The following is a 25,512-nucleotide window of genomic DNA, read 5'->3' as shown; positions in this document are numbered from 1 at the left end:
TTTAGACTTAATTTTAATATTGGACTAAGATATGAATAATTACCATCCCATTTATATGGCCAAATAAGTTGATCTTCCTTTCTTGTTAAACTGATTGGAGTTTACATAATTTTTCCTTCAAGTTGTTCTAGAAACACCTCTTCAATCTTCCTTGTGTTCCATCCTCTTCCCTCAATTTTGGAATGTGTATAATGGTGCGGGTGGTCGTAGTTTCGGGCGAAAACAGGTATTTTGGTTTTTTTAAAATGAAACCGAGACAAAGCACAAGGAGAAAATACTAGGCTTTTCTTTCTCGGGCTCGACTATTAGAATGACAAGTACATAAACTATAAATGGATCTCTGCCCAAATAATCAAAATATAGGCCCATCTCATGTCCTAAATATAACATAGAACTGCCCATCGTCGCCTTTTTCTTCAGCTGCCACTGCCCCCTCTTCTCTCCGGCCGATCGTTCCGTCATTCTTCTTCTCCCTGAGCTTGAAGCCGCGATTTCGACTCAATCCGCCTCCGTCAGCCGTCGCCGTCGCCTTCAGCAGTGTTCTCCCCAGCCGCTCATTGTTCTTACGCCCTCTAATATCTCTGTTTCATTCATTCACATTCACAGCTTCATCCAAACAACGGAACATTCTCAATCTTTTCAAAACCCAACTCCAAACTCTCTCTCCTTCCCAGGGTCCTGCGGTCCTGATTCTACCTCCCACACTCTTCATCCCCTTCGGTATGTTCAAATACACTCTCTCTTTTCTTTTTTTTTAATTTGCTTCCTATTTCTGATTTATGTTTATTAGAGGCTTATAGCTAAGTGTGACACTTTTGGAGCCTATGCTGTTTCATTCAAAGATATTAGAACAATTTGGTTGTTTTTTTAGTTTAAATAAGAGTTCGGGTTGTTTGTTTAAGCCTATTATTATGTCCAGTATGCTTTGCTAGTTTGGTGGTACCAGGAAATATTATTCAAAATTTAGGGGTTTTGATTTTGATACATAGACGGTTAGTTTGTTCCTTAAAGCAGTAAAACCTTACTAGTGTGTGTGAACTCAACCCCCGCCCCCGCCCCACCCACCCCCCCTCCCCCTTCCCTCTGAAGCAACGCAATTAATACCAAACCAAAACCCTGCCCTAGCTTCCCTCACACTCAAAGTTCGCCGGCGGTCCGTCTATCTAGCTTCCCTCGAGCTCGGCATCCGTCGTCTTTGTCTGCTCAGCCGCGCTTCAGCCGCCGTTTGTTTGCCGTTCACATTCGCTCGGCGTTCATCGTTCGCGTTCACTCGCCGTTCACCGTTAGAGTTCGCATTCGCGTTCGTTTGGAAGCCACGTTGCTCTGCTTCAAACTCTGCGACCAACCCGAGCGCTCCACCTAGCCGTCGAACTGCTCCCTTTTGTCGCCTCCATGAGTTCCCTAAACCCGCCACCAGACAATACACCCACACAACACCAATACTCTGCTTCAAACTCTGCAACTTCTGATTTCTATTACAATAAGTAACTTTTTGATTTGGTAGTGGTTTGGATTTTTTTGATAGACTGAATTAAAGTATATAATAGTTATGTTCTCTTTTCTGTCACATTGATATTAAGTTTTGAATTCTCTTATTTTATTTTAGTTTTACCGCACTCAACATGTTTGATGAAATGCTTTAACCATATTTCTGGTTGGTTTTATAATTTCTAGCTTTTAGAACTTAGTAAGTTGATTGCATGTGAAATTAGAATAATTGGATCTTAGTAATTAGGATATTTTAGCTGCACAAATTAATAAATAGCATCTTTGCAGAAAACATATTAGCATGATGATTCCACTTGCATTAGTTTCTTCTGGTAAATTTTAACTGTTATTGTGAACTTGTTAATTTGCTAATTGTTCTTGTATTGTTGTTCTTCCGTTATTTTTATTTTTTATTTTTTTGTTTTTGTTGTGATTTTCTGTTCTTGAACTTGTTAAGTTGATAATTTGCTAAATTGTTGGGCTGCTGTTGTTTTAATTTGCTAAATTGTTGTTGTGTATTTATTGTTGTCTTTGAGATTATTGCTGAATATTGGTGATCATTGATTTATTATATGCTTCATGTTTTCATTGTTTTCTTCTTCTAAGAAAAAAAAAAATCAGTTTTCATTGTTTTGTTGAGTGTTTGTTTTGTTTCAGAAATCAATTTTTTGTGATCAGTGCTCAAACTCTGAATGCTGTTCTGCTGGTTTTGCTGTGTTTATTTTCTTTCAGAAATCAATTTTTTGTGATCAATGCTCAAATTCTGAATGCTGTTCTGCTGTTTTTGTTTTGTTTCAGAAATCAATTTTTTGTGATCAATGCTTAAATTCTGAACCTTGTTCTGCTGTTTTTGTTGTTTCAGAAATCAATTTTGTGATCAATGCTCATACTCTTAATGTTGTTTTGTATTGTTTTAAGGCTGTGTTTGGAAGAGGTGATTGATTTCTGAGTGTTGTTTTGTTTTTGTTTTAAGGCTGTGTGTTGTGTTCAATTTTCATTTTATAGGAAAATTCTGAGGTATATAAGAATTAAGAAGGAAGACTATTTCAATGGTATCACTCTGGTGATTCTGGTCTGCTACAAGCTTGAACATAGAATTGAAGAGAGGAACCCTTTACTATTTCATCATTGGCCTATTTTTGGCATTGCATATCATTGTAGTTTGTTTATTCATAGAACTAGTTGTTTATGATCCCCTTTTGAAGTAAAAAAATGCAGTAGAAGAGTGTTTAGAACTAGTTGCTATATTCATTGAATTTTTATTGAATTAGGTGTTTATTATAAACAGTTTTTCCGGTTAGACCAAAGAACCAGTAATTAGAGCAGTTCGATGACCGGTCCGGTTTTCAGAACCAAGCTTTTAACAGAAAAAGAAATTTGTTAAGATACAAGAAGATTATAAGATAAGAGGAGAAAATTTCTTGTTTCCATCAGTGCTTTAACTAGAAGAAGTTTATATTGATAATTGTATTATCCTTTACTTGTCTTAATATTTTCCGTCAGTTAGTTCAATCTCTATGCACATCTGAAATGTGAAACGGTGACCCTCTTAAGAATACAAAGATTTGAGCACCGAAGTGAAGACAAAAAGTTTTTAATATATTATGGCTGCCTAGTTGTTCTTCTTATTATGGCTGACGTGTTGTTAAATTTTTTGTTATTTGACTCTTGTGTTGTACATAGATGATATTTGGTATTTCTTTGTTATTTGACTCTTGTGTTGCACCTAGACAATATTATAAGACTTTGGTTGATGTCATTCATTTAATTTGTGTATTTTTAAGATTTAAATTTGAATATAATTATTTGAGTTTAATTTTGATGCACTGATAGTGTAAAATGTTTTACACAGTCGTGCAATCACATCCGTTCGTTTGGATGACCATCACGTGGTCAATGCAAATAGTAGTTACTTTTGATGATGTGGGGTTACGTGATTAGACGCACGTGTAAAGCTGCTTTACACTGACAGTGCATTATATTATTTTTTTGTGTGTTTATTTATAATTTTTGTATATTTTATTTTAATCGGTTATTTCGTTTGAACCTCTAAACTAGTGAATCAGTAGTTAGAGTGATTCAATGACTGCTTTGGATTTCAAAACCATGCTCTTGACTAATGATTTTGTCGCTCTTCAATTCTTCAACAGAAACCCTTTTAGACGATAAACGTGAATATAAACAAAGAAATAGAAGCATTTTTTATTATGCTCTACAACTAGTGCTTCACCGATAATAAAATGCAAAACGTGGTAATTTTGCAAGCAAGGAAATGGTTTTCAAGAAGCTTGTCGAGCTTTTCTTCGAACCCTTTGAAAGTCTGCGTAGTTGGAAGTGGCCCTGCTGGATTCTACACTGCCGAGAAGGTAAAGGTCCATCCTTTATGCTTCATGATTTATACTTAGTGTTGAAATTTGAATTTCCATAACCCTAAACCCTTTATCCTTTCTGCTTCATGATTTATCCTTTTAGATGTTGAAGGCTCATCAACAAGCACAGGTTGATATCATTGACCGGTTGCCCACGCCTTTCGGCTTGGTTCGCTCTGGTGTTGCACCCGATCACCCTGAAACAAAGGTCTATTATCACTACTTTTATTATCATTATCATCATCATCATCATCATCGTCTTCATCATCATCATCGTCAGCCTTAGGATTTTGTGAGAGTAACTGTTTTTGAATTTGAAGTCTCTCGGATTATCGATTATTTGGTGAGAGTAACTCCATTGAACTTACTTTACCAGAAAACTTGCAACAGATTGTCATCAACCAGTTTTCACGGGTGGCGCAACACGAGCAATGCTCATTTCTTGGAAATGTGACCCTTGGATCTAGCATTTCTCTCTCTGAATTACGCAAGCTCTACCATGTGGTGAAGTTCTGGTTTTACATTTGCTATATCATGGCAATGTGTTTGTGTAGTTGATATTTGTCATTTGCACCATCTTTTTCAATAATCATGTTATGCATTTGAGCAGGTTGTCCTTGCATATGGTGCTGAAAGTGACAGAAGTCTTGGTATCCCAGGAGAAGTATGTCTGGTTTTATTTTTTTACTTTCTGCAAATTGAGTATATACTTTGCTAGAATTTTATGCATTTGGTTGGAATTTCCTTTGGTTTAAGTGCTTGCTTATAGTTCATTTATCATGTGATGGTTATACATTAGCGGATAATTTGAATTTACTTTTCAATGCTCTTTTATTTTTCTTCTCAGAGTTTGAAAGGGATACATTCAGCTAGAGAATTTGTTTGGTGGTATAACGGGCATCCTGATGGGCGAAATCTTGATCCAGACCTGAAGAACACAGATGCAGCTGTAATTCTTGGTCAGGTAACTTTGTCCTGTGGATTCCTATGATGAATAAATTTATATCAAGTCCCAGCTAAGGTTTTGAAGGTAAAATGTTCAATTTTATTTCAGGGAAATGTTGCTCTTGATGTTGCACGCATTCTTTTACGGCCTACTGCAGAGTTAGCAACAACTGATATTGCCAATTATGCTTTGGCTGCTTTGGAGGAGAGCTCTATCAGGTTTCTAGTTGCGACTTGAAGTGGCTGTTTATTCATATTGCCAGTCCCCCCCCCCCCCCCCCCCAAAAAAAAAAAAAAAAAAACCCCAAAAAGAGAGAGACGAATCTGTAACATAAGCAAATATTGCAGGAAGGTCTATTTGGTCGGAAGACGTGGTCCTGCCCAAGCGGCTTGCACTGCAAAAGAACTGCGGGAGATTCTTGGTAACTTTTGCATCCCTTCATGCACGAGTTCATTTCACAATTCAGTTTTCAAAATTCTGAACCCAAAACACCTTAGAAAACGCTCTTAGCAGAACTCTTGTAATAAAAGAAAAACATTTATAGATTATCATAAGTCTGTGATTTTAAACCATTTCAGAACATAAAGACTACATTTTGTGCTCTTCCACCTGAGACTTAACTGGAGGTTTGGTATCCATTTATAGGTATTCGTAACGTTGATATATCCATACAGGAAGTGGATCTACGTTTAACACCAGCCGATGAGGTATACAATGCATCACATTTTGTTAATTGATCACTATTTTTCCATATCAGGGGGAAATAAAAGCATTTCGGTTTTGTTGCCACTTTTATGGTTGTCGGTATTAGAATTATTTCCCAATAATTGCTGTAGTGTGTTTGAAGACTTGGATTCCTTTTGATGCTATCTATGTCTTAATGTTGTCACTTGGTGAAGGAAGAACTAAAAAGCAACAGAATAAAGAGGAGAGTTCATGAATTGCTATCTAAGGCCGCCGCCAAACCCAGAACTGCTGGTTTGAACCAACGTGAACTTCATTTTGTCTTCTTCCGTAAGCCAGATAGTTTTCAGGAGTCAGAAGACAGAACTGGCCATGTTTCTGGTGTGCACTTTGAAAAGACAGTTCTTAAAGGTAATTTTTGTTTCTGCTGGGCTCTTCTAGAATGCTGGTAATAAGTCTTACTCGAAGCCTTACTAAGCCATTAAACTATCTGTTGTGCAATGAATTGCTTTTAAATATTTAATTAGTTGACTTTGTTTTGCAGGTGATGGCCCTGGAAAACAGATAGCCATCGGCACTGGAGAATTTGAAGATATAAAATGCGGGTATTATCCTATAACCGGGAAATCATATAAAAATACTTGGGTTCCTCGTTGTGAAAATTGTTTGCTTTGCATGAAATCTTTTCTACTGGTTTCATTGTAATGAAATATCCATTGGTTACAAACTTACAATACTTCATATCCTCCATAGATTGAAAGAGATTGATATTATGCTCTGCAAATAAATGATTGCTATCAAACAAATTGGAGAGTACTCACTGCATACATTGCAACCTTCTGACATTTTGTAGGTTGGTACTTAAGAGCATTGGTTACAAATCAGTACCAGTTGATGGCTTACCTTTTGATTATAAGAAAGGTAGAAAAACAATTAATGCTTCGGATCCATTCACTTCTACTCTGTCAATACGTGTGGTACACATTTCGTTTTGGTATCTTTCAGATACTAGTCAAGGAAAACTTGTTCCTTGGTGTACGTGTCGTGTCATCTGACAGGGCCTCATGGTTGTACATTTCTAACATTTCAGGTATAGTTCCAAATTTTAGGGGTCGAGTGTTGAGTGACACGTCAGGGGATCCGACACTTCTTGAAGAGGGCTTGTATGTTTGTGGTTGGCTGAAGCGAGGACCAACTGGAATTGTGGCCACAAACCTGCATTGTGCTGAAGAAACTGTACGTGTGTCTTGGTTTTCCATTCATATTATTCCTAAGGACACTTTAACTGACCGTAGTAGTAAGATAACAACAAAATCAGTCACACTATGATGACTTGGTAATTGCAATACTTCATAGCATGTAAGAAAACATGTTGAATAACACCAAGCATAAAATTGATTTTACTTCTATTTGTAGGTTTTGAGTATATCAGAAGACATTGAAAAAGGAATGTTGATTTCATCAGCTGCCTTACCAAAACCGGGCAGAGAGGGTCTTCTCCAGCTACTACAAGATAGAGATGTGAGGATAGTTTCATTCAGTGATTGGGAAAAGATAGACTCCGAAGAAAAGAGGCTTGGAAGTTCAAGGAACAAGCCTAGGGAGAAACTCTCCACCTGGGATGAGCTACACAAAGCTGCCCTAGAATGACTTGATTTTTTATACATCTTATACCAGGAACACAAAATAATTGAAAGGATTTCATGATACGCACTTGTTGCGGAAGTCATCCTCTTATTTGTTGTAAACTTTTAGTTTTTTTGAAAAATGTTAATAATATGAGGAATTCTTTTTAGCTCAAAGTTTTGCTAATCGTTGCTGTGATATCTGCTCGCAGAAGAATGCAGATTTGGCTTCCATTTGTCTAACCCTTGTCTACTTGTAACCCCTTTTTTTGCTTCAAAATATTTGTTAAGCACCATGTTGTATAGGTTTTCATGTCATGGGGGTTCGGCTATATTTTTATGTTGGTTGCCGAAGACCTAACACAACCCTCCTCCTTTATCCGGGCTTGGGACCGGCTATGTACCGCAAGTGTAACATAGGCGGAGTTATAACATATTTAACAAGAAAAGAAAATTCACAATGATCTTGAATTACATATGGATGATAGAGTAACACGCTAGTTGTAAAAATTGGGTATTTACTATTTACTAAGGTTATAAGAATTGAAATGGTCACGAAGCAATAGAGTTAAAGGTTTAAAGATTTACAACAACAACAACAACAAAACCTTGTCCCACTAAGTGGGGTCGGCTACATGAATCAAACAACGCCATTGTGCTCTGTCGTGTATCATGTCTACAGAGAGATCGTTTACATGTAGATCTCGTTTGACCACCTCATGGATGGTCTTCTTAGGTCTTCCTCTGCCTTTCGCCCTTTGTCCATCTTCCATCTCATCTACCCTCCTGACTGGATGTTCTATCGGTCTTCTTCTCACATGTCCAAACCACCTGAGACGCGATTCAACCATCTTTTCCACAATGGGTGCTACTCCAACTCTCTCCCTTATATCTTCATTCCTTATTTTATCCAATCGCGTATGACCACTCATCCATCTCAACATCTTCATCTCTGCCACACTCAACTTATGTTCGTGCTCCCCTTTAGCCGCCCAACACTCCGTACCATACAGCATAGCCGGTCTTATAGCGGTGCGATAGAATTTACCTTTAAGTTTTAAAGGCACCTTTTTGTCGCATATAAAACCAGATGCACTCCGCCATTTTGACCAACCTGCTTGGATCCTATGATTTACATCCTGTTCAATCTCTCCGTTATCCTGTATGATGCACCCAAGATACTTAAAACTTTTAACTTTTTGTAGGATGTTTTCTCCAATCTTCACCTCTATATTGGGGTTTTCCCTTCTCAAACTGAATTTACATTCCATATATTCCGTCTTGCTACGGCTTATGCGCAGACCATATACTTCTAAAGCTTCTCTCCATAACTCCAACTTCTTGTTTAGGTCTTCCCTTGACTCTCCCATAAGGACGATATCATCGGCAAAAAGCATGCACCATGGCACAGGCTCTTGGATGTGCTCTGTGAGTACTTCCAAGACTAATGTGAAAAGGTATGGACTTAAGGATGATCCCTGGTGTAATCCTATACCAATAGGGAATTCCTCTGTCACACCACCTTGAGTCTTCACACTAGTTGTGGCCCCATCATACATGTCTTTAATTGCCCGAATATATGCGATCCTTACTCTCCTCTTTTCTAAAACCTTCCATAAGACCTCCCTTGGTACCCTATCATACGCTTTTTCCAAATCAATAAACACCATATGTAGATCCCTTTTATTACTACGATACCTCTCCATCATCCTTCTTAATAGGTATATCGCTTCAGTGGTAGATCTGCCTGGCATAAATCCAAATTGGTTCTCTGTTACTTGTGTCTCTTTTCTCAACCTCCGTTCTATCACCCTTTCCCATAACTTCATAGTATGACTCATAAGCTTAATCCCTCTATAGTTTTCGCAACTTTGTATATCCCCCTTATTCTTGTAGATAGGTACCAAGGTGCTCTTTCTCCACTCATCAGGCATCTTCTTTGACCTTAAAATCTCATTAAAAAGCTTGGTTAACCAGTTGATTCCTTTTTCTCCAAGACTCTTCCAAACCTCAATCGGGATATTATCAGGTCCTACTGCCCTGCCAATTTTCATCTGCTTTAGAGCCTCTTTTACCTCGAAGTCTCGGATCCTTCGATAGTAGTCAAAGTTTTGATCTTCTTCCCTTGTGCATAATCGACCAAGGCTCGGAAGAGTCTTCTGTCCCTCATTAAATAACTCGTAGAAGTAGCTCTTCCACCTTTCATTAAATAACTCCGCCTATGTTACACTTGCGGTAAATAGCCGGTCCCAAGCCCGGATAAAGGAGGAGGGTTGTGTTAGGTCTTCGGCAACCAACATAAAATATATATATATATATAGCCGAACCCCCCATGACATAAAGGTTTAAAGATTTAAATAAAGTTTAATTTAAAATAATATATTTATATAGGAAATATTTATATTTTTTTGTTTTATTATTTTAAACAGTTAATTGCTAAAATATTAGGTCGTTTAACCAAAATTATTAGTTTTTTCAGTTTTGATCGATTCATTTATAATTGTTTTTTTTTTTTAATATCTTGAATAGAATTGGTTTGATAATAAATTTCTGATTAACTCATTTAAATTGGTCAGTTCGTTTTGAAAGCCATGGTATTTAAGGTCAAAATATAGTTTCATTATACTTGAGAAGAATGAGCCTACGTACAACTCTAACCTAAAAACTGGCTGAATGGTTTAACATACGGAAACTTTTATGGTGGGGAAAGTATTTTTCGGTCTTTCACGGACCGAATTAAAAATTTGAATTATAAAAATTTTTGGGACTCATTTGAAATTTTGCAACTGAGCATTAGGTTCTATCTGGTGGTGATGTGGCATAGAGATTATAATGTTAACTACAATTTAAGAAATGCAACTCAAATTTAATTAAAAACTGAGTCAGGTGAGGTGTTTGTATTTGAAGAAAAACACAGTTGCCACAACAGGTGCTGAGCACATTTCTTGAAGGCGGACGGAGCAACGAAGAGTTTTCCCATTCGAATACATTTCGGTCATCCACAATTACTCCATGGAAGAACTCGTTGATGAGGTAGGTTTTCTAGCATCAGTTTATGTTCGAGACCTTTTTTTGTGGTTGAAGTCGCTGTTGTCGACGATCTAGATTTTTTTTTAGGGTTTAGGGTTCTTATTGTTGACCAATTTGGATACCCATTTTTTGGGGTATTCCTGGAGATGTTGTTGGTGACCTGTGTCGCAGGACATTGAAATGTTGTGGTTGTTACAGGATCAGGCTAGGGGGATAAAAGGAAGCTACACAGTCTCTTCGAACATTCGACAACGACCCCAAGAACAGGTGAACATGTGTCAGTTTCTTTCTTTTGCTATAGTGGATAAATGAGTTGCTGTGAAGTGCATGTTTAGTAAGATTTGGACTCTGGGATTGTTCTTGTTTTGGCTAGGCAGGTTGTGACAGGTGAGACAGTTGGTGTGGATGAAGATTGAAGAAGATGCTGAATATGGGGAGGATTACGAGTAGCTACAAGAGCCCGGGATGATTGTCGACGGAATTGGATCATTTAATAGAATAGATTTTTCTTCTTTAACATATGAGGAGATGCGGAGGTTTGAGTTTGTGGACTTGCAGACAGCTTATGACTTCTACAATGAGTATGGGCGGATTCAAGGGTTTTCTATTCGGAGGTCAAAGGTTGGAAGAAGCACAAAGATTGGATCGGAGGGAGAAATTTTATGGCAAATTTTTGTTTGCTCGAGACAAGGTGAGAGAGACACCAAACATATTCATCGGGTAGAAAGGAAAATGGATCCTCGACCAATTACACAATGTGGGTGTGGTGCACAAATAAAGGTTCACGTTGATCATAGCACTGGCCGTTGGTTCGTAGATAAGTTTTGTGACGAACACAACCATGAGATGCTAGATGCAAGGTTCCGGGGGTTGTTACGTTCTCATAGAGTAATCAAGGAAGGGGACATGCATCAAATTAACTCGATGAAAAAAGCTGGGATGCGTGTGTCAATCTTATTTCGTGCATTTGCCACCCAATGCGGGGATTTGAGACAGTTGGATTTGAAATTAAAGACATCTACAATGCAATAGAGAAGCAAAGAAGAGTGGGGGCGAGTGATGCGGAGTGTGCCTTAAAGTATTTGTGTTGTCTAAAGAGGAATGACGCAAACATGTTTTGGAAATTCTCATTGGACGAGGAGAGGAGGCTGCACAATATATTTTGGTGTGATGGTACTAGCCGACATGACTATAGTGTGTTTGGGGATGTTTTGGGGTTCGACGCAACTTATGGGAGGAATAGGTACAAGTGTCCGCTTGTAATATTTTCGGGTTTGGATCATCACATGTGGACTATGGTATTCGGTTGTGCAATTCTCAGCAACGAAGTAGAGGAAAGTTATGTTTGGTTGTTGCGAGCATTTCTTGAGGCAATGAAAGGACAAGAACCGAAATCTGTGTTGACCGATGGAGATTTGGCAATGAAGAATGCAATTAATGCTGTCTTTCCAAATGCACATCACAGGCTGTGCAGCTGGCACCTGCTACGAAATGTGACTGCCTGCATTGGCCGGCCCATGTTTCTTCGCAAGTTCCGAGTTTGCCTGATGGGTGACTTAGAGGTAGATGAGTTTGAGAACCTATAGAGCGATATTGTGGAAGAGTTTGGGTTGCAACAAAACCCGTGAATACTAGATATGTATGAACGGAAGCATGTGGGCTAATGCGTATATTAGAGGCAAATTTTTTGCTGGGCTGAAGACAACGTCTCGATGTGAGGCATTGAACATGCAGATTGGGAAATTTATTGGGAACGGATATAATCTACGTGAATTTATTAAGCATTTTCAACACTATCTCGAGTTCATGAGAAGAAGAGAGTTAGTCGCCGATTATAAATCTGTGTATGGGCAACCCATTGTTAAGTCGAAGTTGGAGGCCTTGGAAAGCTACGCAGCAACAGTATACACGAAAGAGGTTTTTGAACTATTCCGGGAGGTCCTCCTTTTGTCTAGCAATGTAAGAGTTGTATCTTGCAAGAAAACTAGCACGTGTTCCCTGTTTGAGGTCACCATGTACTGCCGGGACCAGTCCTGGAGTGTGGCTTGGGATGAGGCGGATGACGAATTTACTTGCTCATGCTTGCGTATGGAATCATTTGGCATTCCTTGTGTGCACATGGTGGGGGTGTTTGTTTATCTGAACATCACTCAGCTTCCGGTGAAGACCATATGCAAAGGATGGACGAAGAAGGCCAAGCAACCGGCAGTGGACTCATCTGGACAGGTAGGCGAGATTCCTGATACTGCGTATATGAGCATGCACGCAGCTTTGCTAAATGATTGTAGAGAGTTAATTAAGTTGGCCTGCTAGTACTTTGAAGACTACTCTGAAATGAAATCCATGATATGAAACCAAAGTAATGCGTTGAGAGAGAAGCATCGGTTAAGGGTTGGCATAGCTGATTGCGGAGAAAAGGTATCCGTTTGCGATCCGTTGCGGGCGAGACATAAGGGATGCGGCCGACGAGGGTTAACTGCTAGGGGAAAACTCGGCGTGTGCAACGTTGCAGTAAGTGTGTAGAGTTCGGAAGAAAAAGGTGCAGGGGCATGGCCGTGGCGATGGAGGGTTGGGAGAACACGTCGGTGGCCTAGGAGGGTAACTACACAGATGAAATGAATGTGAGTGACATTTATATTTTACAAGAAAATTATCTAAGTTTGTGTGTTGCTTCTTATTTTGGTATGACATGATACCATGTACCAGTTTGATCAGCAAGGGTTTCTTTGTTATTGTATGGCTGCTAGCTTGTTGAATTAGGTATTAATCCCACCATTTGCTGGTGCCATTTGACGTTTTAGGTTGATGAAGATAAGTATCTCATTTGAAGATTTGGTTTATGCAAATTCATGATGTGTAATGAAAATTTCAATGCTTAGTTCAGTTTTTTTATATGTAATTCATGATTTGGTTTGGCGTTTGGTTTTTGTGTGAAGATTTTAACAGCCACTCTCTTTGCAATGACATGCTTGCATGTTGCAGTTGGAAAAACCTTTGCTACATATTTTCGACTGCATTATAATCAACGGTATGCAAATGTGATTTGCATCAAGCTTCATAAATCATATTTGTTTAACATCTTCAAACTGGGTTGTCAATATAAAATGGTGGTATTATATGGACTTGTGTCATCACTTCCATTTTACATATGAATTCATGCGTATTTTCATGTCCCACCACTTTGTTTCTTTGTTTGACATCGCAGGCTACTTAGCTGCGATCATTAATTTTTGGGTTTGGGTTACTAATTACAATTTGACTCAAAGTCATCTACGGAATTGAATATCATCATTGTGATAATTAATTATATTTTTAATAATTGCATGACAGGAATATGTAAATATATAACAACATGTCGATTTTCTAAACAACTAATTAATTATTTGTATGCATCAAACTTCTTTAATATTTATCAACCCATGTTAGTTTACAGCATTAAATTTGTAAATACTGGTTTTGATGAAGAATGGAAAATAATATACCTTCAAGAGTGATTACACATAAGTTGTTGATGTGTATTATCGAGAGCAGGATCCATCCTGATTTATATATGTAGAATGGAGTGGTGCCGAATGGGTGGGGTTGGGTTTGCATTGGAAAAATAGTGGATATCTGTGTCGAGGTTATTTAATTTATGAGGTTCTTTGGCAACATCAACTTTAAAAGAATAAGTTTTACAATATGGAGGCAAATTATGTGTAATTATTAATGAAAGAATTGAATATCTAATAAGTTTGAAATACACATTTAAAATCAGGAAGCATTAACTATAAGGCAAAGATTACATCCTCGATTATGAGATGCATAAACATGTATACGTAGATGGATGAAGCCCATTAGACTAAAGTACTTTCATTAGGTGACATTTCAATAACATTACAACTAGGTGCAGTGGATGCAACGATACTATTGTCAATCAAAATGCAAAATGTGCAGCCAAGTACTCGAATTTTACCATTCGGAGAGGGGTTGTGTCCAACGGATTCAGTTCCATTTGTGGATACTGAGCAAAAAACACAACCATGCGAAATACAAAGTTTGATGCAATACGGCATTACCAAGAGTGCCTGGAGGCATCCCATGACATGGAACTGCTGCCTTTCATAGTACTAACGGCATACACTTCAACGTTATGGGATTGCCTACAACACATGATTCAAAATGGTAGGAACTGAGTTTACTTAGTCTGAGCATATGTCACCCTAGTAGACTAGATGCAAGAAATTGACGAAAATTTGAATACATTAAACCATAATCAGCTACTACAAATATTATGTAAAGCATCGAATTTCCTTCAAGGTAGCACTTCAGCCATGGTGCGCTTGCTATTCCAGTTGATGACAGCTCTCTGGAGAAATTAATCCCGCATCTGGTTAAAGTGCTCAATCACAAATCCGAGGACAGTGTCAATGCGGATTTTGTCAGCTAGCAGGTCGATATTGTTATGCTGCGTTGTCACAAACATGATTAGAGTTATGTTACCTTTGCAAAAAAAAAAAAGAGCGGTTTCACTACATAAGTAATTGTGGAATATTGATACTAGAAACGTACTTGTTTTTGGCCAATCGGATTTAACATGAAGTATTGCTCCATCTGAAGCCAGAGGAGCACCTAGAGCTTGTCCTTGTAGCTGGAACAAAACGACAAGCATCAGGGGCTAAAGCCAGTATACACCCCAACAAAAACATGTCTATTATTTACTAGAAGAACTGCCTTACCAGTTACCCATGTTAGGGATTCCAAGTACAAACTCAGGGTTCCATTCAGCTAGTGGAGGCCTGCGGCCCAGGAGATTGAGATTCAGAAATTTCTCCTTCAGAATATAATCCAGAGTCCTTTCTTGCACATTAACAAATCCATACATGTCAAAATTAACACTAAATGCATGGTTAATAAACTGATATAATGTTTTATGGCCCAAACCATGTTTATAAAATAGATTTCACTTAAAATGGCTTACTTTTTATTGTCCCAACTGTATTTTGCAAAGCAATATTAACGGCATTTTGACTAGATTGTACTCACTCTAGATAGCCCAACTCACTCTATTTGGCCCAACCCACTTCAAAAGTTATAGAAACAGCATGTCACCTATTTTACTTACTTTTCATTGACCCAACCCAGTTGAGAAGTAACACCAACTACATCATAATTAAATGGGGTTCATACTGTAGGCCCAATCAAATTTTATAGTAACCCTATCTTCTTGTAGACTAAATTGGGCTCTCCTATTTGGCCCAAATCAAGACACACCTGTTCAAACAAAAAATTGAAGATTTTTTGAAGCTAGCAATTCCAACATGCATCGCACCCAAGATATGATACCACCAAAGTCTGACCCAGAACAAAAAAAAAAAAACAACCAAAGCATATCCCATTGTTGGTCCATGCAGATACCATGAACATGCAAGTAACGTAGCCAGCTATAGTTCCCGGTTTAGGAAAACTCACCACAGCTTTGGCAGTGTATTTCTGTCTTATGATTGAATCATCAGTCGGATAGCAATCCATAAGTCACATCTTCCCACAGTTGATGTCCACAATAACCAGGTAGAAGTGACCCTCTCCAATAATATCTACTTTGTCAGCCATTTGGACATAGATCTGCAAGAAACATAGAGAACGTTATTCCTGTTCCAACTAAGAAAATTGACACTCGGAATGCAGATGGATAGAAGCTTCAAGGCAAAATGCTAACATATCTTAGTGCTGCTGGTCTTGGTAGCCAATCCCGAAAGAAGAAGGCAGCCACCTGAGAGTCATCTATGTCTGGATCCAGTACGAATTCCTGGAGTGGAATAGACAACAACGTTGAAAAAAACAACATTTGGAAAAAATAATTAACTTGATAACCATAACCAACCACTAAGTCGGGATGCTCACCGAGAAATGTAGCGGGAGTGACCACACAGTTCGTTGCTCAAGCTGGGACTGGGTCCATGATGTTTTATATGCCATGAGCTGCATAACATACGCAGATGGTTCTTGTCCCGGCTGCAGGCAGTAGAAATCTTACCTCTGTAGCTTCATGTCACCTCTCTTGAACAACGTTTCACTAGGGTTCATGGATTCTCCAAATATATAGGCAATGGATTGGGCTTCATCGATACAATATTTCATCCCTTTGTTGATCTTGAACTTCGCACGAATAAACTGTATTATATACTAGACTTGGTTAGCCGACATTTGTTTGTACAATCAAAATCATCCGGTAACGATAACATGACAACCAACGTCAAGAACGACTTACAGAAGGGAACGTCACACCGACCGTAGTGGATGACATCGGAGATGCACTCTCACAGGGTGCCCTTCTCATCTTTCCAGATTTCTTCATCTCTTCCGGAGTTAAAAGGGTCAACTTCAGGATCTTGGATGGGCTATGGTAGCCTCGACCTGGACTTCCGGAACTCACAATGCCATCTCCAAATCTCTCCTAACCAAACAAATTGAAGAGTCATTAGTTAACCAATAACGATGCAAATAATCTTAACTAGATACATGTTCATCGTAGAAGACGATTAAGTTGAAGACCGTTACCGCAAACTGAGTTCTCTTCAGTTTGGCTGGATTGTTATCCTGTGGGTCAACCCAAGAGCCACCCAACCGCAATGTGCTCCTGGTTGTCATGGTGGGATGCATTGATTTGGCTGCATCCAACTGGATCATAGAGCCCAGCATTATAGTATCGTTCGACCACACTCCATGTAGGCTTGGGATGTAGTGTTGATCCTGCTCAACGGGAATAGGCACAATGGGGCTAGAGCCAGGTGTGGAGTTTGCTTCGAGCATCACACCCGATTTGGGTGGTGGCGGTGTAACTGTGTGCTCCGAAACAATGCTTTTTTCGCGGGTCAGAGTTACTCCAGCGGTGGCCGTTGGTACGTCGGATCCACCACCGTTGCCGGGCTGGAGAAAGCTTTCTGTGCAAGCCTCAACTAAAGCCATCCCCCGCCGCATGTCCTCCGCCAGGCTTCCCACTTGATCGACATCCTTCATGTGGGTCTGTAAATATAGAAGACAAATACAATTTTAATGCATTGGAAAAAATAAACCTCACTGCATGGTTAGTCCAATAGAGACCGAAGACGAATCTTATGAAGGCGAATACAATAGAATACTTACATCCAGCACCTTCAACAGGTTTTGGCTCAACTCCTTCATCGTGCCATTCACCTAGAGAAGGGCAGCGGTGATACATGTAGCCTGACCACCAGAAGAAATTGGTTGTAAGTCTATGATCAATTACCAACATCATTTTAAGCCACATAAAAAAAAGAAAAGAAAATTCTTGTACCTCTCCCCCCCCCCCCTTCGAATCTTTGGAGTCATGACCCATATTCTCGGTTGCATGTTCAGACGCTCCCTTTGGCTTATCCGTATCGTTAACCTTGCCTCCATCATACTCACTGTCATTTCCCCCACCCGGAGCCATAATGTTGCCTCCTTGTTGGTCCATATCGTCCACCACCTCTGTTTCTATTTCTGTAGTAGCAGACACCACAAACTTTAACCCTTTGTCCACAGAGATTAATTTGTAAAACAATATAGGGCAACAAATTTGTTGAGATTGCAAGAGTCGACTCTACTTCCTTTTAACGTTGGGGCAGGTGATCCTCCCACCCATCGCTTAGTGCCGTAGGGGAATGGTATGCACTCATAGCTCCACCAAGACCTCATCATAAGCTGTCAAAATCAAATCTCGTTGTCAGCAGGCATGGGTGAGAGTAGCTTCCCCTCTTCATCGGTGCCTCTCTCATAAGGGATATTTTGGAGTTCATAGTCTTAACAAAATTAGAAAATACTAATTCACAGTAAAGATTTCCCACACGATACGACATTTTTTACCTACTTGAACTTGTGAGAGAATATTCCCTTGGCTTATTGAGTTATGTTACTTGAATGTATGACAATATAAATATTATTTAATATTAATTTTTTATTTTTTTGTATAAATTATAATTTAAATAACTAATATAAATAATTGATATATTTAATTAATAGAAATCATTAATTAAATCAAATTATAATTACCTATAATAATTAATTATTATAATTTTTAATAATCTAATATTTATTAAATAAGTGGTTAACATAATTATTTATAATTTAATTATTTAATCATTTGCCATGTGTGAAATTACGTATATTAAACATATATGTAATGTAATATAAAAATTTAATTTTTTTTAATAATTTACCACATGGCAAAAAGTTATTGGCTGTTGGTTCATATTCCCTTTAGAGGAATCCTTAGCCTTGGTCAATAGTACATGGATTCTCTCCACTATTCACCCAGGTGGTTTTTGGATCCCATGTGTTAGAATAAAATCTCCGTTTATTTTTATTGGAATTGCATCCATTTACTACCAATGGAGCTGCTCTTACCCTAGTTGAACCAGCGTCATCCTTGGCAGTTGAATAAGTCACTATTCAGTGTCACATCACCCTTTGCTTTCACTATTTCCCAGGTGAAATGACTACTGGTGCAGCCATCACTCATTCAAGTACAATTTATACGCTTCCATAAGTTCTTTCCGGCGCAATGTTTATGGATGTTTTGTAGAACCTTATCTTCCTGGATACTCCGGAGCACTACCAAAATTAAATTGCCAATTACCACAAATTCAAATTACACGCATCATTTGTGAAAATTTTGATTAGATTTTTTTTGTGTAAAACTTTCTATGAAACGCGTATTAGTTAACACCGCGTTGTCTTTCCGGAGAAAAACATGACATCAACATCAACTGCATTTAAGTTACAGTTTAACGCGGCAAAAACAAAACCATCATGAATTCAAGTTTTTGAGTACTCCATCTAACTAATTTATTCAAAACGGGAATTCTTATCCGAATTAGCCTAAAATTACAATGGAGGATGCTTGGTTGATCTGGGCACACAAAGATTTTATAAACAACAATTCGTTGGTTGAATCAGTATTATTCAAAATAATCAAGAATGAATCATTGAACCAAATAGGTTACAAAGGTTAAGGAGATCCAATTCATTCCTGGTTAACAATACCTATTTCCATCAATTGAACAACGCAGTGACACACACAACATGCATCCAAATGATGTAAAACACATAAACGAAAAAAGGGTAACAACTACATTTTACAGACCAACAATAAGAACTCACACATAGCGGGGCCATGTGCATTGCTTTCACTAGTCAAATTCTTATGAATCGCCCAACATAGCATACACCAGAATCAACCGACTTTCAGGGGGAAATTGTTACTTGCTGCGAGTCTTCGTTCTGAACAAATTTGACATCTGATCCATTGCCTCTATTAATTGCATTAAAATCTCCCTGTTTTCCACCTCTAGCTGAGACACACGCCCCTCTAGCTTGGTGACTGCATGTTGAAGTCGCGCAATGGCACTTGCTGCGCCAATGCAACACCACAATAAACGATCGGTTACTCAAAAATAAACCCAATTTCTTTATTCACAGTCTAAAGTAGAAAAATTCCAACCGTATCGTAAAAAATATACCGTCTGAACCGGGGGGTGGTATTCACTTTCATTGGGGGAAGTCGGCTGTGTCTCTAGTGACACTTGATGCGAGGATGAGTTAAAACAAAGATGCAGTCCACCACTCTCCGCATCTGCTGTGAAGTATACGGCATGATGAAGATAGGGTCGCTTGCGCTGGCCGAACTAGAGGCAGCACCAACAAGAACCCACTCCGCTCGTGGTAAAAGCTGAACACCTTGGCCGTTGTTTGAAACACCCACACACTGCCCGTGCATGTAATCAACCCATGCTCTCCAACTCGCTTCAAAGCTCCGATACTGGCGATGCAGATTCCTCGGATAGCTGCTCACATGTGCCTCTGCCGCCTCCCAGGTGTTGTATATTCCGGGGGTCCGTCCCCTAAATACAACGTAACACTCACCCTCTACACTAAGAGACATGTGGCTTTTTGAAATCCTCCTCCACTTAGTGTATGAAATACTTTCAGATTTAAGAAACGAATCCAGGTGACGATGACTGGAGTTTTAGTAGATGAAATGTCTTGTCTCACTCACTCATTACACCCTCACCGTCCATTTCACTATTGAAAACCCATGCGTCAGCATCCCAAGAAAGCATAACTGAAACTTTATTTAATGGTTGGTACATGTGCAGATAATAATAAATAGTTTAGAGAACAAAGCATCAACAGAAAAATAAAAAACTTGAACTCACGAGACCGCTTTTTAATTTCAATATGGAGGCAAATGTTGGGTTGGACGCGGTTATGGAGAAGAGGGGTGCTTAACCTGTGTGTGGTGTCAGAACACCACAAATCGGACCATGCGAGTTCCTCATAGCTTGTCGGATGGTCCGAGTTGTAGGTAAGAAAACAGATGGTCCGTATTGTGGTTCCCCAGCCACGTGTCGCGCGCAGATGTCTCTCTGCAACGGTGCCCTTATACCCAACATTACCCCATGCTAAACCCACACCCACCATCCGATATCACTTTCATCTTTACACCAAAGTGCAGCCACGCCTTCTTCTTCTTCCTTTCTCCATTGGTTCTTGGTTTGCATGGTGGAAGGAAACTCAAAATGCCAAAGAAAAAAAAATCTAAAGATGTTGATCGTCTTGAATTTCATATTATACATTATCTCAGTCATCCAAAATATGTAAGTTTTTTTTTGAATTTTTTTAATATTTTATAATTATAATTATTATTGTTAGGAAGTTAATTATTATTGTTGTGGTTAGAAATTGAATTTAGGAATTATTATCATTTTTACCTGATTATGTAAGTTTTTTTTGAAATTTTTTTAATATTTTATAATTAAAATTATTATTGTTAGGAATTTAATTATTATTATTGTTGTTAGAACTTGAATAGGAATGTTTATTATTTTTACGTGATTATTTTATTTTTTTTGGAATTTTTTAAATATTTTATAATTATAATTGTTATTGTTAGGAAGTTAATTATTATTATTGTTGTTAGAATTGAATTCAGAAATGTAAACAAAATGATTATTATTATTTTTACCTGATTATGTTATTTTTTTTGGAAATTTTTTTAGTTTTTTATAATTACAATTATTATTGTTAGGAAGTTAATTATTATTATTATTATTGTTAGAAATTGAATTTAGGAATATAAAGAGAATGATTATTATTTTTTTAAAAAAATTTAGGAATATATGTAAAGACAATAGTTAGAATATTTGTTTAAATGTAGTTAGAATATTTTTTGTAATAATTTTTAAAGTTATAATTTTTAAAGTTATAATTATTTAATTAAATTTTATAATTAATTTTAGAGATTATAATTTTAGATATTATAACAGTTTTTTTGTAACCGTGAATAAATAAACAACTAATCAAGAATTGTTAATTAAATAAGAGCATTATTAGTTTAATAAGAATTGGAATTATGTATTAGTTGTTATTGTTAATAGTTAGTTATGAATAATTTTTAGGATTATTAAGTAAATTTAGAAGTTAGAATTATTTGTTTTAGTTGGATTTAGTAAGATAATTTATGATAGTTGTGTGGTTTCAATTAATATGTGTTGTTGAATTAGTTGTGTAGATTTTTTACTAATGAGAGTTAATAAATTAGTGAGTTAGTACATGGTAACTACTAAATATTGTAATTAGGAAAAGGTTTAGCACGAGTTTGATATTTTAGTTGCTCTAGTAGTAAATTAGTAAATGTTAACAAGTTGACTAATAATAATTTGTTATGTTTTTGTAGAGTTTAATGATGTTGTCATGTGATCACCCAGTCCCTCCGAATCGGTAGAATGATAGGGTGGAGGAGAATTTACGATTAACTGATTTTTATCATGTATCTCAGATTGGGGTAGTCCAATGTCAGAAAGCACTGGTGAATGCTCTAATCGAAAGGTGGCACCCAGACACACATACGTTTCACCTTCTGATTGGTGAATGTGCTGTGATGCTTGAAGATGTAGCAATAATTCTTGGTCTTCTGACGGACGGTCTTACAGTCACAAGGATGACAATGAGTAGTTTTGAAGCCTTGGAGGCAAAATGTTTACACAATTTTGGAGTTGCACCCAGTAAGTCGGACTGTAGAGGAAGCTGCATAAAACTGACCTGGCTGCGGGATCTAAAAGAAAATTTACAGTTGACTGATGAAAATAGTATACAGAGGTACGTGAAGTGCCACATTATGTTGTTGATCGGAACGATCTTGTTTGGGGACAAGTTTGGTGCATCTATGCATTGGAAGTTTCTACCTCTGCTTCGTGATTTTGGGAGTATTGGACAGTACAGTTGGGGATCGGTATGCCTAGCATACCTATACATGTAGCGCATCTCGTTATGAATGTAAGGAGATCCATGGTCCGCTAACACTTCTGCTCGGTTGGGCTTGGATTTGCCTGCCATATCTAGTGCCGCTTCCTAGGAAACCTCGCAGTTTTTCGCTTGCAAATAGGTAATATTATCTTACAGACACCCCGTATCTTCATATTTAAAATCCAATTGTGTTAATGAAATAAGTCATATTAGGTGGCGTAACTGGGAGCGTGGAGACCGACACTATAGATATCTTACGCTTGCTCACTTTAGGAAGGCCTTGGATGATCTTCAGGAAGGCCAGGTGTGTTTTCATTAAAGAAGTATTTGCTTCGGGTTTAGTGTTAGTGTTAATCTTATTGTTATTGTTATTGTTATTGTCATTGTGATTGTGAAGTGGATTGTAATCATGAGTTTACTTTATCTTTCCCAGTTTGTGTGGGTTGCTTATGCTGTCGATCGCGTGGATCCGGACATAATTCCTCCAGACATTTACATGCACTCAGTTTTGTGGAGCGCTACGGTGCCATTGGTTTGTTTTGAATGCATTGAGTGGCATGCAACCGATAGGTATAGGCAATAGTTCGGTTTTGTTCAGGGAGTTCCTCATCAGGAACGGAATCTAGACAAGGCACACGGAGAAGTCCTGATTGGTCCTAAGAATCTTAACTGGGCCACAGCCACGACTCATTCATTTTGGGTGATGCCATGGACAGACATGTATAATCACATTCTCACTGAGCTTCCCATGCCTGGATACTTACAAGTACTGGTACCAACAAAATTTGGGGACCGTTTGAACTTGTCCAATCTTGTGGTTCAAGAGAATGATGAAGGTAATCAGGATATGGATGTTGACAATCAAGAGCAGGAGCCACAGTCACCTCCACCACCCCCTCCACCTCCAAACCCACTTCTACAAGAACAACCTATGTCCTCAAGCCAATATGTACCTCAAACACAATTTACCCCATCGTACCCAATACGTCAGCAATATTGGGGTATGCCACAGTTTGACTCATGAGAAGGAGCTTCTTTTAGCCAGTTGCTTGGTTTCATGGCTGCAGATGCAGGACAATCACAATATGCCCAGCAGCCTGATTACTTTATGGCGGGTAGGTATTCCTTGGATGCGTGGCATTCGTGCCGCACTTCGTCGGGTGCTTCTGGAGGGTTTGTATCTGTTGACTCAAGTAGGAGTGATGGTGATCGTGGGATTCTTAATAGTCAAAATCCTAATCGTGTTTAAATGGATCTCATTGAAGAAAATGCTAACACACTTGAACAAGAGACTGATGGGTATCTAGTAGATGAATCGGACGATGAGGACGAGGATGAGGAGGATGAAATAGAGGAGTCCGATGAGGATGAAGAATCCCGTAATGATGGTATTATATTTTATACATTGCTTTACTTGTTTAATGGGTTGATTATATTGTGATTCAGTTGACTATATGATATACTTGGTTGGTTTGTAGAACTTATTATTATTCATATGTGGTATCTTTGCTGGTTTGATTACTTTAGGTACTTGTTTAATTAAATTGTATACAGGTGAGGCACGTACTCCAGATGAGACAGGCAAAGGTTACAATCTCAGGGTTGATCCACCACGTCGTAGCGCTAGTCGATACACTTCTTCTATGTTCAAAAAAGCCGCCAAGAAGTGCAAAAATCTTGTGAAAGATGTAAAGTGGGCAATGAAAAAAATAGTTGTTGTGTAGTTAACATTTTCTATGTATCAGTTAACTTCTTTATGTATTAATTAACTGTTCTATGTATAATTACTATCTATGTCATGGACTAGTTGCTATAGTTATAATGTTTCAGATATCATAACATAATGTTTCAAATATCATAATATGGAGGAATGTTTGGATAATACATAAAGTCGCATTTGTCACAGGGTAGATTAACATAGGTTACAATATTTCAGATATCATAATGTATGAATCTACTGAGCATCTCCGTCGGCATTTGCACCAGCTGACTGACGGCATCTACTATGACTGTGTCCCTCAACCCCACATTGCCTACATCGCCTGGGATGACGTAACATTCGCGTGTCCATATCATTCAAGAAGCACGTCATCTTGGGGCGACCTTTGGTAACGCGTCTCAGGAATGGATTCGGTACGAATCGAGGCCCGTTGTAAGCGGGCCATGTAGTAGGATTCCCCAGTGGCCTAAACCTAGTTCGGTAGACCCGCTGAACTTGGTCCATCTTATACACATCATGCACATACGCTTGCCAATCTAGTCGTTGATTTGCACAACATGCAAATACATGTCGACAAGGAATCCGGTCTACCTGGAACTCACCACAGTCACATCGTTGTCGACGGAGGTCGACGGCATATTCCAGTCCACTTGGCATCTCACGCACCTCAAAGACCTCATTCTGCCAGTCGAAGCAACTGACCTGGATATTTCCTGATGCTAGCTGGTTTGCATGGAACTTTGAGGTCATGATCTCAGAAAAAAACATGCACAGCATTAATCTATGCTTCCGCCTCGGCTCTTTTTCGAGTGAACAACTCATTAAGCCTGTAGAATGTTGCCTTGACAAGAGCAGTGATGAGGAGATTGCGTGCACCCTTCAACACTGAGTTGATGCATTCCACTAGGTTCGTCGTCATATGGCCCCATCGGTAGCTACCATCAAATGCCAACGCATACTGTTCGCGGAAAATTCGGTCTAACTAGTTAATGTAAGCCTCGCCCCGTTCTCGTAAATGCTGGTAACGCACTTCGTACTCACGCACCGTCTGCGAATAACCTGCACGATAACAAAAAAAAATCATAAAAATATGGATGACAAACACTTGTTGAAGGTAACTCTGTTAGCAACGAACTTAGAATTACTCAACGTTACCTATATTGACGACCAGTTTTCGTAGGTACGGTGCCTTAAATTTTCTAAAAAAATTCGACTCTATATGCCTGATGCAAAACATGTGGAAAGTTCTGGGAGGTGACCAAGCTCCGTTACTGCGTGCCACAACTACATTGATGGATTAGTGTCGGACGGATATTAGCCCCACACCATCCCGAGTGACAACATGTTGTCGCAGGTTACTAA

General features: G+C 38.5%; 2 protein-coding genes and 1 pseudogene across 3 annotated transcripts in view; 2 read left to right on the top strand and 1 right to left on the bottom strand.

Moving 5' to 3' along the window:
- Nucleotides 1-418: 418 nt before the first annotated feature.
- Nucleotides 419-25,512, top strand: part of LOC107630280 (Pyridine nucleotide-disulfide oxidoreductase family protein) — a 187,979-nt gene continuing 162,885 nt past the window's right edge. The window contains exons 1-14 of one of the 2 annotated variants that reach the window (XM_016333379.3): nt 419-720; nt 3,639-3,854; nt 3,961-4,065; nt 4,248-4,361; nt 4,468-4,521; nt 4,705-4,821; nt 4,912-5,021; nt 5,151-5,224; nt 5,449-5,510; nt 5,703-5,898; nt 6,032-6,092; nt 6,341-6,408; nt 6,578-6,723; nt 6,904-7,289. In XM_016333379.3, the coding sequence (XP_016188865.1) occupies nt 3,729-3,854; nt 3,961-4,065; nt 4,248-4,361; nt 4,468-4,521; nt 4,705-4,821; nt 4,912-5,021; nt 5,151-5,224; nt 5,449-5,510; nt 5,703-5,898; nt 6,032-6,092; nt 6,341-6,408; nt 6,578-6,723; nt 6,904-7,137 (1,467 nt within the window). In that variant the 5' untranslated portion in view covers nt 419-720; nt 3,639-3,728 and the 3' untranslated portion in view covers nt 7,138-7,289. Of the gene's footprint in view, nt 721-3,638; nt 3,855-3,960; nt 4,066-4,247; nt 4,362-4,467; nt 4,522-4,704; nt 4,822-4,911; nt 5,022-5,150; nt 5,225-5,448; nt 5,511-5,702; nt 5,899-6,031; nt 6,093-6,340; nt 6,409-6,577; nt 6,724-6,903; nt 7,290-25,512 lie in introns of those variants that run through there. The other variant, XR_015907255.1, reaches the window with a different exon arrangement.
- On the top strand, nt 10,875-12,736 carry LOC107632935 (protein FAR1-RELATED SEQUENCE 5-like; annotated as a pseudogene).
- On the bottom strand, nt 24,385-24,900 carry LOC107632933 (uncharacterized). The gene has a single exon (XM_016336577.1). It carries the CDS (start codon nt 24,898-24,900, stop codon nt 24,385-24,387), a length of 516 nt encoding a protein of 171 aa, XP_016192063.1.

Source organism: Arachis ipaensis, chromosome B3 (genome assembly GCF_059453495.1).
Source record: "Arachis ipaensis isolate K30076 ecotype BB chromosome B3, ASM5945349v1, whole genome shotgun sequence".
Lineage (NCBI taxonomy): Eukaryota > Viridiplantae > Streptophyta > Magnoliopsida > Fabales > Fabaceae > Arachis > Arachis ipaensis.
This window is presented reverse-complemented; position numbering and strand designations above follow the sequence as displayed.